Source organism: Antedon bifida, chromosome 6 (assembly GCF_963402885.1).
Source record: "Antedon bifida chromosome 6, ecAntBifi1.1, whole genome shotgun sequence".
Lineage (NCBI taxonomy): Eukaryota > Metazoa > Echinodermata > Crinoidea > Comatulida > Antedonidae > Antedon > Antedon bifida.
Genome location: NC_136231.1, coordinates 9,671,966 through 9,685,328, shown reverse-complemented (window position 1 = coordinate 9,685,328; position 13,363 = coordinate 9,671,966). Strand labels below are relative to the sequence as shown.

General features: G+C 32.5%; 2 protein-coding genes and 2 non-coding genes across 20 annotated transcripts in view; 2 read left to right on the top strand and 2 right to left on the bottom strand.

Annotated features, from left to right (window-relative positions):
- LOC144845336 (uncharacterized) overlaps positions 1 to 9,026 on the top strand; it is a 96,149-nt gene extending 87,123 nt beyond the window's left edge. Inside the window, exons 1-2 of one of the 2 annotated variants that reach the window (XM_078702602.1) lie at positions 42 to 273; positions 6,760 to 9,026. In XM_078702602.1, the coding sequence (XP_078558728.1) occupies positions 7,106 to 8,125 (1,020 nt within the window). In that variant the 5' untranslated portion in view covers positions 42 to 273; positions 6,760 to 7,105 and the 3' untranslated portion in view covers positions 8,126 to 9,026. Of the gene's footprint in view, positions 1 to 41; positions 274 to 6,759 lie in introns of those variants that run through there. The other variant, XM_078702603.1, reaches the window with a different exon arrangement.
- On the top strand, positions 1,114 to 1,203 carry Trnar-ucu (transfer RNA arginine (anticodon UCU)). The gene is given in 2 exon segments: positions 1,114 to 1,150; positions 1,168 to 1,203. It is a non-coding gene; the product is annotated as a tRNA-Arg (tRNA).
- Positions 1,483 to 1,572, bottom strand: Trnar-ucu (transfer RNA arginine (anticodon UCU)). Its single transcript is given in 2 exon segments — positions 1,483 to 1,518; positions 1,536 to 1,572. It is a non-coding gene; the product is annotated as a tRNA-Arg (tRNA).
- Positions 9,027 to 10,343: 1,317 nt separating the features above from the next.
- LOC144845307 (sorbin and SH3 domain-containing protein 1-like) overlaps positions 10,344 to 13,363 on the bottom strand; it is a 97,248-nt gene continuing 94,228 nt past the window's right edge. For all 16 annotated transcript variants that reach the window (XM_078702539.1, XM_078702525.1, XM_078702528.1 and 13 more), the window contains one exon: positions 10,344 to 12,754. In XM_078702539.1, coding sequence (XP_078558665.1) covers positions 12,744 to 12,754 — 11 coding nt within the window. In that variant the 3' untranslated portion in view covers positions 10,344 to 12,743. The remainder of the gene's footprint in view (positions 12,755 to 13,363) is intronic.

Below are 13,363 nucleotides of genomic sequence, written 5' to 3'. Positions count from 1 at the left end.
CCGATATACTAAATTGTATTCGATGAGTTGACACATCTTTTCATTCAAAATAAATGTACCTCTCAGTGAGACGTACTGGGCACATGTCACCTCTTCACCTCCAAATATGGATCCATGATGAATAAATTATCTGTCGAGCGATCGAGCTGAGGCCTGGGTAGAATGCAACAGACTTGCCTGGGAATTTAACGTTGACGGATCCAACCGGACTGCTTGTCACTTTAGAATAAAAAGGCGGCTGTATTTTAGACGTTTTTACAGGCAAAACAGAAGGTAAGTTTTATGGTTATTCATAAATTACCTGACGGGGATTTAGACAAATTGTCTTGTTGATTTAGCCATAATTGAAGGAAAGGTTTTTTTTTTTTATTTCGTGCGAGTGATATAATTATAAGTAACAATGTAGCCTACCGGTATTGGTTAAGATACAGTGTTCTCAAAATTAAAACAATTATCGTGTATTTGATGATTATAATATACTACACATTATGCGATAATAAGAAAACACTTGGGTTATCTTTATAATAAATTAATTTGCGCACTAGTGCTGTAAAATAATAAATAAATCACATATTAATCAAGAATAAGCGTTTATATAAAGATGAACTTTTTTTTATAATTGGTTGAATGACAAACGATATGTATAAACACGAAAATATAAATAAAAAATAGACTTATTTATAAGTTTATCGTGGGAACCTGTTACTAATACTCACTGTAAAATTATAATTCAATCTGATACAAAATGTTTCACATTATATGCATATACGACTCATCATTATGTACAGTTAGGCTATGAATAAGTCGCACTATTCAAATAGGGTTGGCGTAAATTTAATTTTCATCATCAGAAGGGTCTTTTTACCCCTGGTGTGTCCAGTTGTGTCGGTATTAAAGGACACGGTCGACTTTTAACAAGATTATTATCTTGTCTGGGTTTCTGAAATCGAGCGATATATTCGTTATATTCTGCATTTTAAACACACCGTTTTGAGGTTTTTTTTACAGATACGGAAGATTATAAGATAAACGTTCCATTATCGTTAATAATTAATTAATTGTTTATGTTAAAAAGTATCTATGAAACAACAAACGTAAACATGTATAACAGATGTCTCCGTGGCGCAATGGATAGCGCGTTGGACTTCTAATGTGCAATGTGATGGTATTCAAAGGTTGTGGGTTCGAGTCCCACCGGAGATGTTCATTTTTATTTTTTTTTAAATTCATTTATTGTCATTGTTTATTTTCTATATTCATCGTTCAGATTAAATATTCGTTTTTCAACTTTTTAATATAGAATAATTGTAAATGACCTTCACGCCGTAATATTTCCACATAAAATGTATACGGTACCAAGTGCAAATGGACAGTGAATGTGTGTGTTATGTTACGCATGTGTATAATGCATGTAAAAATGTTACAATTTGCTATTCTAGACTTAAATGGCTAAACACACACATTAGAAAAGGGCAAAATATGCATCTCCGGTGGGACTCGAACCCACAACCTTTGAATAACATCATTTAACCCATTAGAAGTCCAACGCGCTATCCATTGCGCCACGGAGACATTACGACAAAGGCCTCTTTGTTGTACAGTAGTCATAGTGTCAATATAAGGTAGTGGGTTCGAGTCTCGTGGTCGTAGCGCTTAATTTTTTAAATTTATTTTGGTTAAGCGCTATACAAAAGACAATTATTATTAGGCCTATTGGTTATGGTCTGTGATACTAAGCGATGCATGTGAAACACATTGGTTCTGTATTTACGGAATGTTCCTATAATATACAATACTGAAAACAGGATAGTATCTATCCCTAATATCAATACCTGACCATTATTCATATACAAATAGAGAGAACATGATTTATTTATTATAGCGTTAATAGCAAATTCATTACACTCAAGTTAAATCACGATGAAGTTATTTTCATTATAAATTACCATATTTGTGATTTGTGTACACGAATAAATGAATATTATTTATTTAAAAAGACTTTGAATAGGCCACTTTGCAGTTTTAAAGTTAATTACTTTCGAGAAAAAAACCAAAATAAACGGTTAAATTCAACCAAAAACACATTGATTTATTGACAGTATTATTATTTTTTGCAGGTAGGACTAAATAAAAATGTTTCCAATCCAATTTTTTGTCAAAGTGAATAACTATTTTTAAAATAAAAATTGTTTAACTATTAAAATGGCATAATCACTTTCAGCGGCGAATGGAGTGGGGGGGGGGGGGGTATATATTTAAGTTTATAACTAACATTAAAAAAACACTCAGTCATTTAAAAAGGTTTCCTCTTTATTTAATTTGTGTACGCTATTTAATCAAAAATATACCGTTATGCCTATGTACTGGAGACTATTTAATCGTTTAATGAATACATGGAAATGGAACGAATTGTTTACCATCGGTAAAACAAGCAGAAAGTCTTTTCTAAATCTCTTTTGGGAAATATTAATTTGTTTAATCAGTATGATGATGGTTTGATCTCTATCCAGGATCATACAGCTTTTAATGTATGCCACTGTGGACTAGAATAGCACCAATGCGATAAAACTCGTCCAATCAGAAACTGATTTCAATGTGACGTTGTATTGCAATACGCGCAATATGTTTAGAAACTATGAGCTTATAAGTAAAATTATCATATTGCATGGCAAGGTATAATATATTGAACTTATTGCATTTCAAATCATATACATGTGGCATACATTACTTATAGCTTTTTAATTATTTTACTTTTAATTGATTTACAGCATTTTGGAATGCTATTAAGTATTTTGTTGATTTGTTTTTGACTTAAAATGTGAATAGACACCACATTTACTCCCCATAGGGTAATCTGGAAATGCCTGTGGTCCACTATTTGTTTATAGGATTAACCATTATATAATCTTTTGGTCATTGATCTGTTTCGGCAATCAATCAATTAGCTTTAATTCCTGTTTTAGTAATTAAGTGTATTTTCTTTGTTCTGATAATGATTAAACTTAATGCAAATGGTTTGGAAGAGCATTCGCAGTCAGAGCCTTAAGTGAGCAACATCAATAAAGCAATTTCTCACACTATATTTTGTACCTGTATTGGAGTCTTTTGTGTTTTGCACGTCGTGTAATAGTAAAGGTTACATATTTGGCGATCCTGCCAGGACCAGTAAAATCAAATTTGAGCGCAATATATTTATTTTATTAATTTGTTGGCTGCAAAATTGTCTGTTTACTGTAAAATCGAATGGCAAGACGACGTGCAAGAAGGCAAACACTTGAAAATGAGATGGAGGAGGTGACAATGCAGCACCCTGATTTGAACTCGCCATCTAGGCCTACACAAAACACAGGTACTGGTCATTCGTTGTACCACCAAGTAAAGAATGTTCCAGTGTTTACCGGAAGAGCAGGAAGCGGAATCGACATTGATGACTGGGTAAGAGACATTAACTACTTAGTGAATGTTACTCAGATGCCAATAGAGGCACAATTCAATACCATAGTGCGGTATTTAGGGGGAGCGGCAAGAAAACTTGTGTTAAATCTTCCGCAAACGGAACAGACCCCACAGAACGCCTTTGAGGAATTGAAAGCGCAATTTGGTGAGTCGTTTTTTGCCGGGGATCCGCTCGCTGAATTCTATGAAAGAGTCCGATATCCAGCAGAGACTCCTTCAATATATGCCGTAGAGCTAGAAGCAGTCCTGAGAGAGGTGGAAGAAAGAGTGCAACATCCAATGGTTGATGGTGACCATATGCTGACGCAACAGTTTATGAGGGGAGTAAGAGATGCGCATGTAACGCAGAGACTTGCTCCCATGAGACCAAGATCTATGACATTCAAAGATGTAAAAGCAGAGCTTCGTCTTATGGAACGAGAGAACAAGACTACAAAAAATGTACAACAACAGTCAAATCAAGCTGACCGTCCAGAAAAAACGAAATTAGACAATTTGACAAAATCAATGAACGATTTAAAAGAACAGTTTACACAACTGCTGTCTATACAACAAGCCCAAGCAAGAGCTGATTTCATGAGCGCACAACAACAACAATATGAAAATCAAGAACTTATAAGGTGCAGAAAGTGCGGACAAGAAGGTCATATTGCTGTTGGATGCAGAATGCCGCCGTTAAACTACAATGTTCCACGGTGGAGAGGTGCACCGTGGGACCAACACCACAAGTAAGCCTTAACAATGTAATTACTTCTAATAATGTTTCCTCTATTCGTAGTTCTCTCATAGGAGAGGCTAATGAGGATATTGTAGAAATTAATGGCATCACCTATAGGTCATTAATAGACTCCGGGTCCCAGGTAACATCAATTACTGAAACTCTGTGGAAAGCTCATCCACAATTATGCAAACTAAATTTAAATCATGTTAATGTAAATATCAAAGCTGCTAATGGGCAAAATGTAAATTATCTTGGTACTATTCCTATAACAGTTAAAATTTTAAATATGATTTACAAAGATGTGCCTGCTTTTGTAGTCCCCAATGATACATATAGGTCCAGAGTACCTGTACTCTTGGGCACAAATGTTATTCGAGCATCTAAAAAAGACCAAGAGCAAAAGTATGGGAATGAATTTATGGATAGGATTAAGAATGAAAACAGTTCATGGCACACTGCATTTGTTGAATCTATAATATGCAATAGTAGTATAGGTGACCAAAATAAAACGGTTGGTTATGCTAAATATATTGGTCGTTCACCGTATGTTTTACAGCCTGGCCAAGAAGTTAGTTTGGTGTGCCAAGGTCCACCAGTTTACAGAGCAGGTTATAATTATACATGTGTAGTAGACAATTTAAGTTCTTCACATTTATCAATTCATATTGTACCCCACATAATTTGTGTCACCGCCGACAGAAAGATACCAATTAGATTATGTAATAGATTTTCACGGCCAATTACTATTGCGCCGCACAGTAAAATTGCACAGGTATCTTTCGTACATAATTTGCATGACTTTGATAATAATGATTTCAGCATAAATGAAACCAATAACTTAAGTCCAGGGCTAGCAGTGAATTGTAATATGAGTAATTTAAGGGTCACAGATAATGAAACTCTATCACAACTTGACTTATCCAAATCAGATTTTGACAATCCACATCAAAAATCTCAACTCACAAATTTGTTACACAATTACTCTGATGTATTTTCAAAAGATTCTTTAGATTTCGGTTGTACATCAACAATTAAACACTCCATCCCCTTAATAGACAGTAATAGCCCACCATTTCGTCTCCCATACCGACGTATACCTCCATCACAGTACCAAGATGTGAAACAAGTTTTAAATGAAATGTTAGAGTCAGGTGCGATAAAACGAAGTGCTAGTCCGTATGCCTCACCATCTGTTAACGAAATGTATGTTTCTTCCTATAAATGTTGATGATGATCTTATTGTCGACCCTCCACCGGTTGACGACAATTCAGAAGCCGAGGGGAAAGGGGTACCAACTGAAATTGAGAAAGAAACACCAGATACAGAAAATATAATACCTAGCAACAACATCCCTAGTACAAATCTTAGTGACACAGAAACTTTATCTAATACAACAAATACACCACTAAGACCAGTTCGAACCCGTAAAAATATTGACAGATATGGCTTTACATCAAATCAACACATTTTAAGTGAAAGTCTAACTACACCTATAACCCATCAACCACAGTCAATGTCATTATCTCTGTTTGAGTTTTAATTATCTGTGACAAATTGTATATCGTTTTATAGTGTGTGTTTTATAATATCATTTATTTTTATTTCACTGTATATCTTTTATCAATAGTTTTAACCTAAGTATTATTTTCCGTATTTTTGAAATTGAAACATACAGTGTGTTATTAGATTGCCGTAAACATTATTTCATTATAACTGTATTTCATTATGCTATATCGCCGTTTCAACTATGATTTTAAGAAGTAATATATTTAAAGTTTATCTTTTATTCTATTTGATTTTTTTAATAGCATAGTGTTATGTTAAATGTGCTGTTAAATTTTGTAAAGATATGTCAGGTGCCATTTCCTGAAAGGAGGGGTGAATGTGGCATACATTACTTATAGCTTTTTAATTATTTTACTTTTAATTGATTTACAGCATTTTGGAATGCTATTAAGTATTTTGTTGATTTGTTTTTGACTTAAAATGTGAATAGACACCACATTTACTCCCCATAGGGTAATCTGGAAATGCCTGTGGTCCACTATTTGTTTATAGGATTAACCATTATATAATCTTTTGGTCATTGATCTGTTTCGGCAATCAATCAATTAGCTTTAATTCCTGTTTTAGTAATTAAGTGTATTTTCTTTGTTCTGATAATGATTAAACTTAATGCAAATGGTTTGGAAGAGCATTCGCAGTCAGAGCCTTAAGTGAGCAACATCAATAAAGCAATTTCTCACACTATATTTTGTACCTGTATTGGAGTCTTTTGTGTTTTGCACGTCGTGTAATAGTAAAGGTTACATACATAACAAGATAACAGAAAAAACCTAGTGAACTATACAGTAAATTATTAATAGGTATTTGGAGTAAAACAAAACTTCAACATTAATTTAATCATTTGTATGAGAGACAACCACGAGCACTGAATGGTCTAGGTCGAATCCAGTATTGTTTCAGTTTGTCAGTATGTAAACTTATCGTAATCCTAGCTTGATCCTACTGGGGCAAAGTACTAAGTACTTTAACGTTAAACAACCTATTATGTTATGTTTTCATTTCATTTTATCCATAGGGAGAGAAGTCGGAACAGGTAGGACGCATGCCCCTGAGGCGTACACGTGTCTGATGACGTCCTAACGCAATATACGTTACAGCATCGCAGTTGGACAGCTGTCAAACTTTATGAACAAACTGTGATTCAACTTTATAGGCGTTATTTGGTGAAATTTATATATGAACACTACGTGGAAATATACACTTGCGTGGTCAGTAAAAAATATAGAAACCATTATTTAATCAAGTCGGCTTATTTCTAACGCATTTTAACGTTGCTGTCAATGTGACTTTAGTATTTCGTACAAATGAGAAAATAATTTATTGTACTGCAGTATTGAGTTGACAACCTTTGTTTCATTAAGATGTGGAAACCATACGCTGAGGAATACGGTGTAAGCATGTACGAGTTGACAGGCTATCCTGCTTCAAAAGGACGAATGATGTATATGAAACAACAGGCAGGGTATGAAATTCCTCACAATGAATTACAACATGCTCCTGAATCACAAAAGTTTAAACAATACGAACCGAAGCCGGTGCGACACACTAGTCAATCGAAGGATTATTACGTGAATCCCCAACACATGGCCGAAGAAGACCGCCCGAAACGGCGGACGGTTTCGCCATCTAGGCCTAAAATTCAAAGTAAAGAGCTAATTACGGGAAAACGCGGCAGTCGAGCGGCGGAAATGTTTGTGCGTGCCCGTGAACATACAGATCAACACGTTGTCGATGACGACAAAGTCTTTAAGAAAAAGCAAGTTAGGAATTATTCACCATGGGAAGAAACCTTTAGAGAAGTAACCGTCTCTGTTGATGAAACCTACGAGGAACCCGCTACAAGAAAATTCCAAAACGTCACAAGTCCACGCACTCCTAGGAAAGTTCAACAACGAAGTCAAGAAAGATCAATAGAACAAGTTGATTACAGTTACACCAATGGATTTCGGCCTCGTTCTACCAAATCTTGGAAAGGTGATTCTGAACGTCTAAAACGGTTTCATCGAGAAGTTGAGCCGTTCAAAATGAACTACAACCGTGCGCCAACCGGCTGGGCGAACAGCTCAGAATGCTCAGAAGACGCGTTCGATCTTGCAATTCTTGATACACAGTTGCCAAAAAGTGAATTCCGAATCTCTACGAAGAAGACAAGGCAAGGAAAACTAAGCGACTTTAACGCAAGACCCAAATCATGGGTTCAAGATTATTACGAGGAAGAAGAAAAAGAGGAGATCGTTCCTTCTACGGCAGTACGTAGCAGAAGAGTTCAATTTGAGCAACACTCTACATCTCCGAGAATCAGTCGACACAACCAATCTGCGTTAAAAATTCGTCCCGTAAAAGGTCCGAAAATGTGGCTACCACAAAGTGAAGATTTATAAACGTTTTTTTTTAAATTGATAGTATAGACGTTGGTTATGGAATTTGCAGATTAGAAATAAACAGTAGTGTGTTTTTATATTTCAAATATGATATTAAAATTAAACTTTCACGGCAAATGATTGAACATTTGATTTGATAACAAAGGACATTAATACAACGGAAAAGTCGACAGAAATCGGAGTCACCAGAAATCACACTATTTTTAGTTACAAGGCAATCTAACAACAACTGAGCTCGCCTTGCCAAGATAGGAACTTTTAAGTCCTTTGATCTTAGGATTGGCTGCGACAAATTCTTTACTATACGCTTACAGTATCAAGTATCATTATTATCAAGTTTCTGTTTAGGGTGATCGTGTCACAACCAAACATAAAACCTTTGATCAAATGGGGCTCAGCATCATGTTCTTAGATCGCATTGGTTTCAGATACAATTTACTAATTTGCAAAATTAAATTATGAATTCACAACTCAAATCAAGTTTGGTGACAACAAAATAACCCAATTACAATAATGATATGCATTATTTCGCCACTATTTATGTTGTTAATTGCAATAAAATATGAAAAAGATATGTATTTAAACTATTTAACCAACTAAAATTTGTGTTGGTAAATGATAAAAGGAGACAACTTATACATTATTATATGTCTATCCTGTTTTTGCGGATCTCGAAAATTAGCCTTATAAATTGATTAGTTAATCATGTAGTTTTATAGACAAAATGTTGGAATTTCAACATGAATCGTTTGATAAAAATTGTAAAAAGAAACTTTTATAAGCACATTCTCTAGTATAAAAGAATCTAAATTATTGTAGGGACTGGATTTAATAATGTATCCGTGACAAAATGAACAGAAAATAAGTTATCTGATTTATATAAGGAAAAGGTATGGAAAAACCATTATAAAGAAAAGGAAAAGTGTACTGAACAATGCAATGCTGGAATCAACTGTTCATTATAGTAGGCATTAGGCCTACTAATAAATCATTCAAATGGAGTGGATGTTGAGTAGAAATCGATTGGTATATCTGCCTAGATTTTGGATGTTGATGTGTAGTTGGCCTCCATTTTGTTATTCACAGAAAAGCAATGTAATTATTACACAAGAGAATGGCATCAGTAAAATTCACACGACGTCATAGAATCCGGGGAAATACTAGGTGTCGATAGCCTATAATGGAGACTGGTTAATATAATAACGATAATTTATCATTTTTTCACAGTGTCATTTTGATTTCATATCTTGAAATTTAAAAAATATATGCAATAAAAATGTCGGAAATGTATAATGTTGTCTGATGCTTATTTCGTTGTAAATTTTACTGGTATGAGACTATAAACAAGAAACAGACAACTTCCATGACGGTGGAATGTCCAATGCGCGGTTCCCACTAGAGACGCAACACAACGACGTAAAGCAACGTAATGGATTTGACCAATCACATGCGATGGATTATTCGAACTGTCGCTTGTCATTGGTCAACTCGCTTGCGTTGCGTCTACGTCTTTACGTTGCTTCCTAGTGGGAACCAAGCTTTATAATGTGATAAGCTGATCTGATATATATGTGAAAACAACATGACAGCTGACATGAATAAAGTTGATTGGAAGCCGTTCACATTTCGAAACATCTGTTTTCGTAAATCTTAATGTGCTGTGAAACATACATTTAGTCCTCAAATTAAAAGTTATTGTCACATCAAACTTGTTCATGTCATAATTTGGAAGATATCAAAGCAATGGTGCAGCTGGTACTGTACCAGTACCGGATTCTTGACGTTAGAGAATTATAATGTTGTCAATTTAACTAGACGTATTTCCGTTCTCTTTAACGAGGTGTACAAATGGATACTCTGTTAGCCCTTTATGAATTTTACTCTTTAGTAATTTCGAAGAAACTTTGGGGTAATTAGGAACGGGTGTTAAAATTGGTAAATAGAAAGATAAAGATATAGATAACGATGGTTCAAAATGTCGTGTCACACTGAAAGTACTGTAGAAAACGTGATGACGATTTAGAAATGAGTAGCCCACAACGCAACGATTTATCCGAATGAGATAATTATCTCAGTTTTTCTCCAGCGGAATATCGGTTAAGCCCCGTTTCAACAGGAACTTTATCGGTTAATTATCGGCTGATTTTTGGCTGCGTAAACACGGCTTAAAGGACTAAAGTGTGATTAAAAAATACAAACAAACATGATACAACTGAAATAGTAAGTTGCAAAATGTGTCACTTTAATGTCTAAGAACGGCAGTGCATGACAACAATAATGTGATTAACTGCGCAGTCTCAGTGCTATACACGCCAATATAAACAACACTCCTTCTTAATTAAATAAATAAATTAATGTTAATAGTTAAATCAAGATATATTAATAATAATAATATCTACGCAATACTCTGAAAATGCATTATAAATCTTATATACAAGCTGATGTTTTGTAATATAAAGTTTTTTAAATTTTATCCAAAGAGTCTTGAAATTTGTTATTACAATTCCCTAATTTATGTTAATATGTATGTGTTTCTCAATAAATTTTAAGAAATCTCAAAAAATGAATTACTATATTTTGTCAAATCTTTAGTTACAATAAACCGCCAACTAATCGTGGTAACTATCATTAAATTACAACTTTCTACCACACAAACCAAATCCAATCAATTTGACATTAAAATCATCTTTAAAACTAAATCATTAAAATATTAATTCAATATCTAAATCCATATAATTCATAGGTGGATTATAATTATATTTAAGTGTACAATAATTAGAAATCATAAAATCAATGCATTAACTACATGTTATTTTCAAAACCAACCAAAATGTCTAAATAATTTGTTTCAATCTATCATTAAAATACATTGTATATTGTAAATATGGAAATTCAATTTAAATTAATCACATTATCTTTCCTAAACTCAATGATAACTTTCATCATTAACATATTCTCATAATTATCTAATCCTCAAAATAGTCACGGTTTCAATTTAGTACTATTGCAGGGCACTTTAGAGTTGCTCACTTTTTGTTAAAATGTGCATAATAAGTTAAAAAATATATCCAAACACTGGACATACATTTTCCTTTTCAAAACAATATAATTAACATTTATTAAATAAAAAACAACTATATTAGTGAAAAAACATACTGTATTGAAACTTAACCGATTTTAACTACACAAACATAACAGCGATACTAAATCTATTAAAGTTTTGTTAATTTACTGTTATCTTTAAATTAATAATGTCAATAACAAATAAAATAGTTGACATTATAATTAAATCATTTTCACAAAATGTATTTAGGTGGCATATCTGGATTAAAGTGATTTTTTTAAATGTGTAAATAAAGTAATTAAAAATTATATATTAAAAGGCTACTCAAATACCTGACAGAGGATAATGGAGACTATGTATAGCACAAGTGAAACACGTCAACAGACTACAATAATTTATAGCAGGGATAATTTAGCCAATATATCACTACTAAAACAACATTAACATAGCAAAATAAAAATATCTATAAGTAATTGCATTATCTACATTATATATTATAAGGAAGCATAAAATAACTTAAGCGGAAATATATCAGCCTTATTTGGTTATTTAGAAATATAAAACTAAAAAATTAGCAGGAAGACTTTACAAAATTAATATAATAACCATTTAAAAAAAATGGCATGAATACTGAACTGTTTACTATACATTTATAAATAATGTATTTGATATTTCACAAAGAATTCATCAAATTGAAGCTTAAGCCCTGTCTACACTATCAAACTTTATGTGACAAAATCAAACTAGAGCTTCAAATTGAATTGTTATAAATGTGCAAGAAAACAAAATAATAATTGTAAAATTATTTTTAAATATAACTGTATATAAAGTTTATTCTTCATATCATTTATTTATTATAAAAATTTACTGATTTTTGTAAAAATTTAATTTGTGTAAGTTTTTTAAATTATTTTACAATTTGTTAATTTCTTTATGAAATGATGGCATTTCTTGAGATTTACAATTTAATATTCTATATAAACTTACAATACTTTGGCTTATAATTATATCTAAATTTAATTTGTTTTCTATAAAATTGATCATCTCTAGAAATTTTTTTAAAGTGATATAGTTACTGCTAGACATTTAATTAATATTCAAAATTAATTTAATACAATAATTTTATTATATCTAAACATTGTTATTTATTATATCTAAACATTGTTATTCAATTATTGCAATGAATACAACTATAGGAAAAAATATAAAAATGTAATGTTAATATTTTATAATTATATTGAACGTAGTTTATTGTATCTGTATGATATCAATAGATTTGTTTTCCTATAAGCTGAATGATATTTATATATACATATATATATATACCTCCGAGGAAAGTATTTTAAAAGAGAAGAAAATAAATAGCATCTTACCTAATTCAACAACATACAAATACATTATTTATTGCTTGAAAAGAATATTTGTTTGAATATACAGCGGTTTAAACCGGTGTACTGTAAAACTGAAACAATCCGACTGGTTCTAATAGCAAAAGAGTTAATAAACAACATCTAGCCAAATGAAGAATAATATTACCTCGTCTTATTCATTTGTTCAATCAGGATCTAAAATATAAAACAATAATAATAATAAATCAATCAAAATATTAATGGCAAAATATCTATATACAACAATGTATACAACAGATAAAATATGAAATTTATTATATAGCTTGGATATTCTAACTTAAGGATATAAAAAAAAATACACAGCCATTTAGAATGTCTCACTTGAGGCTTAGGGAGTGGTTTAGTAAAAGCTGACAGTGAGTATAACCCTGGCACTAGGTCAGAATTGAACACGGGCCTCAAGTCAGGATTGGTAGTAAATGTGCACAAGAACCGTTGTAATTTAAAACATGTAAGATAATTTATTTCCGAAAGTAATAATAAATCTGAATTTGTTTTGTACTGGCAAGAAAACTCCTGTATTCCCACCTTTTAATTTGTACTTCATATATGTACTACATCATAAATTATTTGCTCTTTTTATTTCTTTTAATTGTTCAGCGCTTAAGCTGCTTTCACATCGCGCCCGGATTCGGTCCGGTGGCCTGAGAAAATTTTGTGGTAAAGCATTCGTACAATTTGAATTCATACCCGATTCGGACTCGATGGATCAAGAATCCAATTGTTTTCTGAAATCAGAATCAGAAGCGAGCATGAATGACCTCG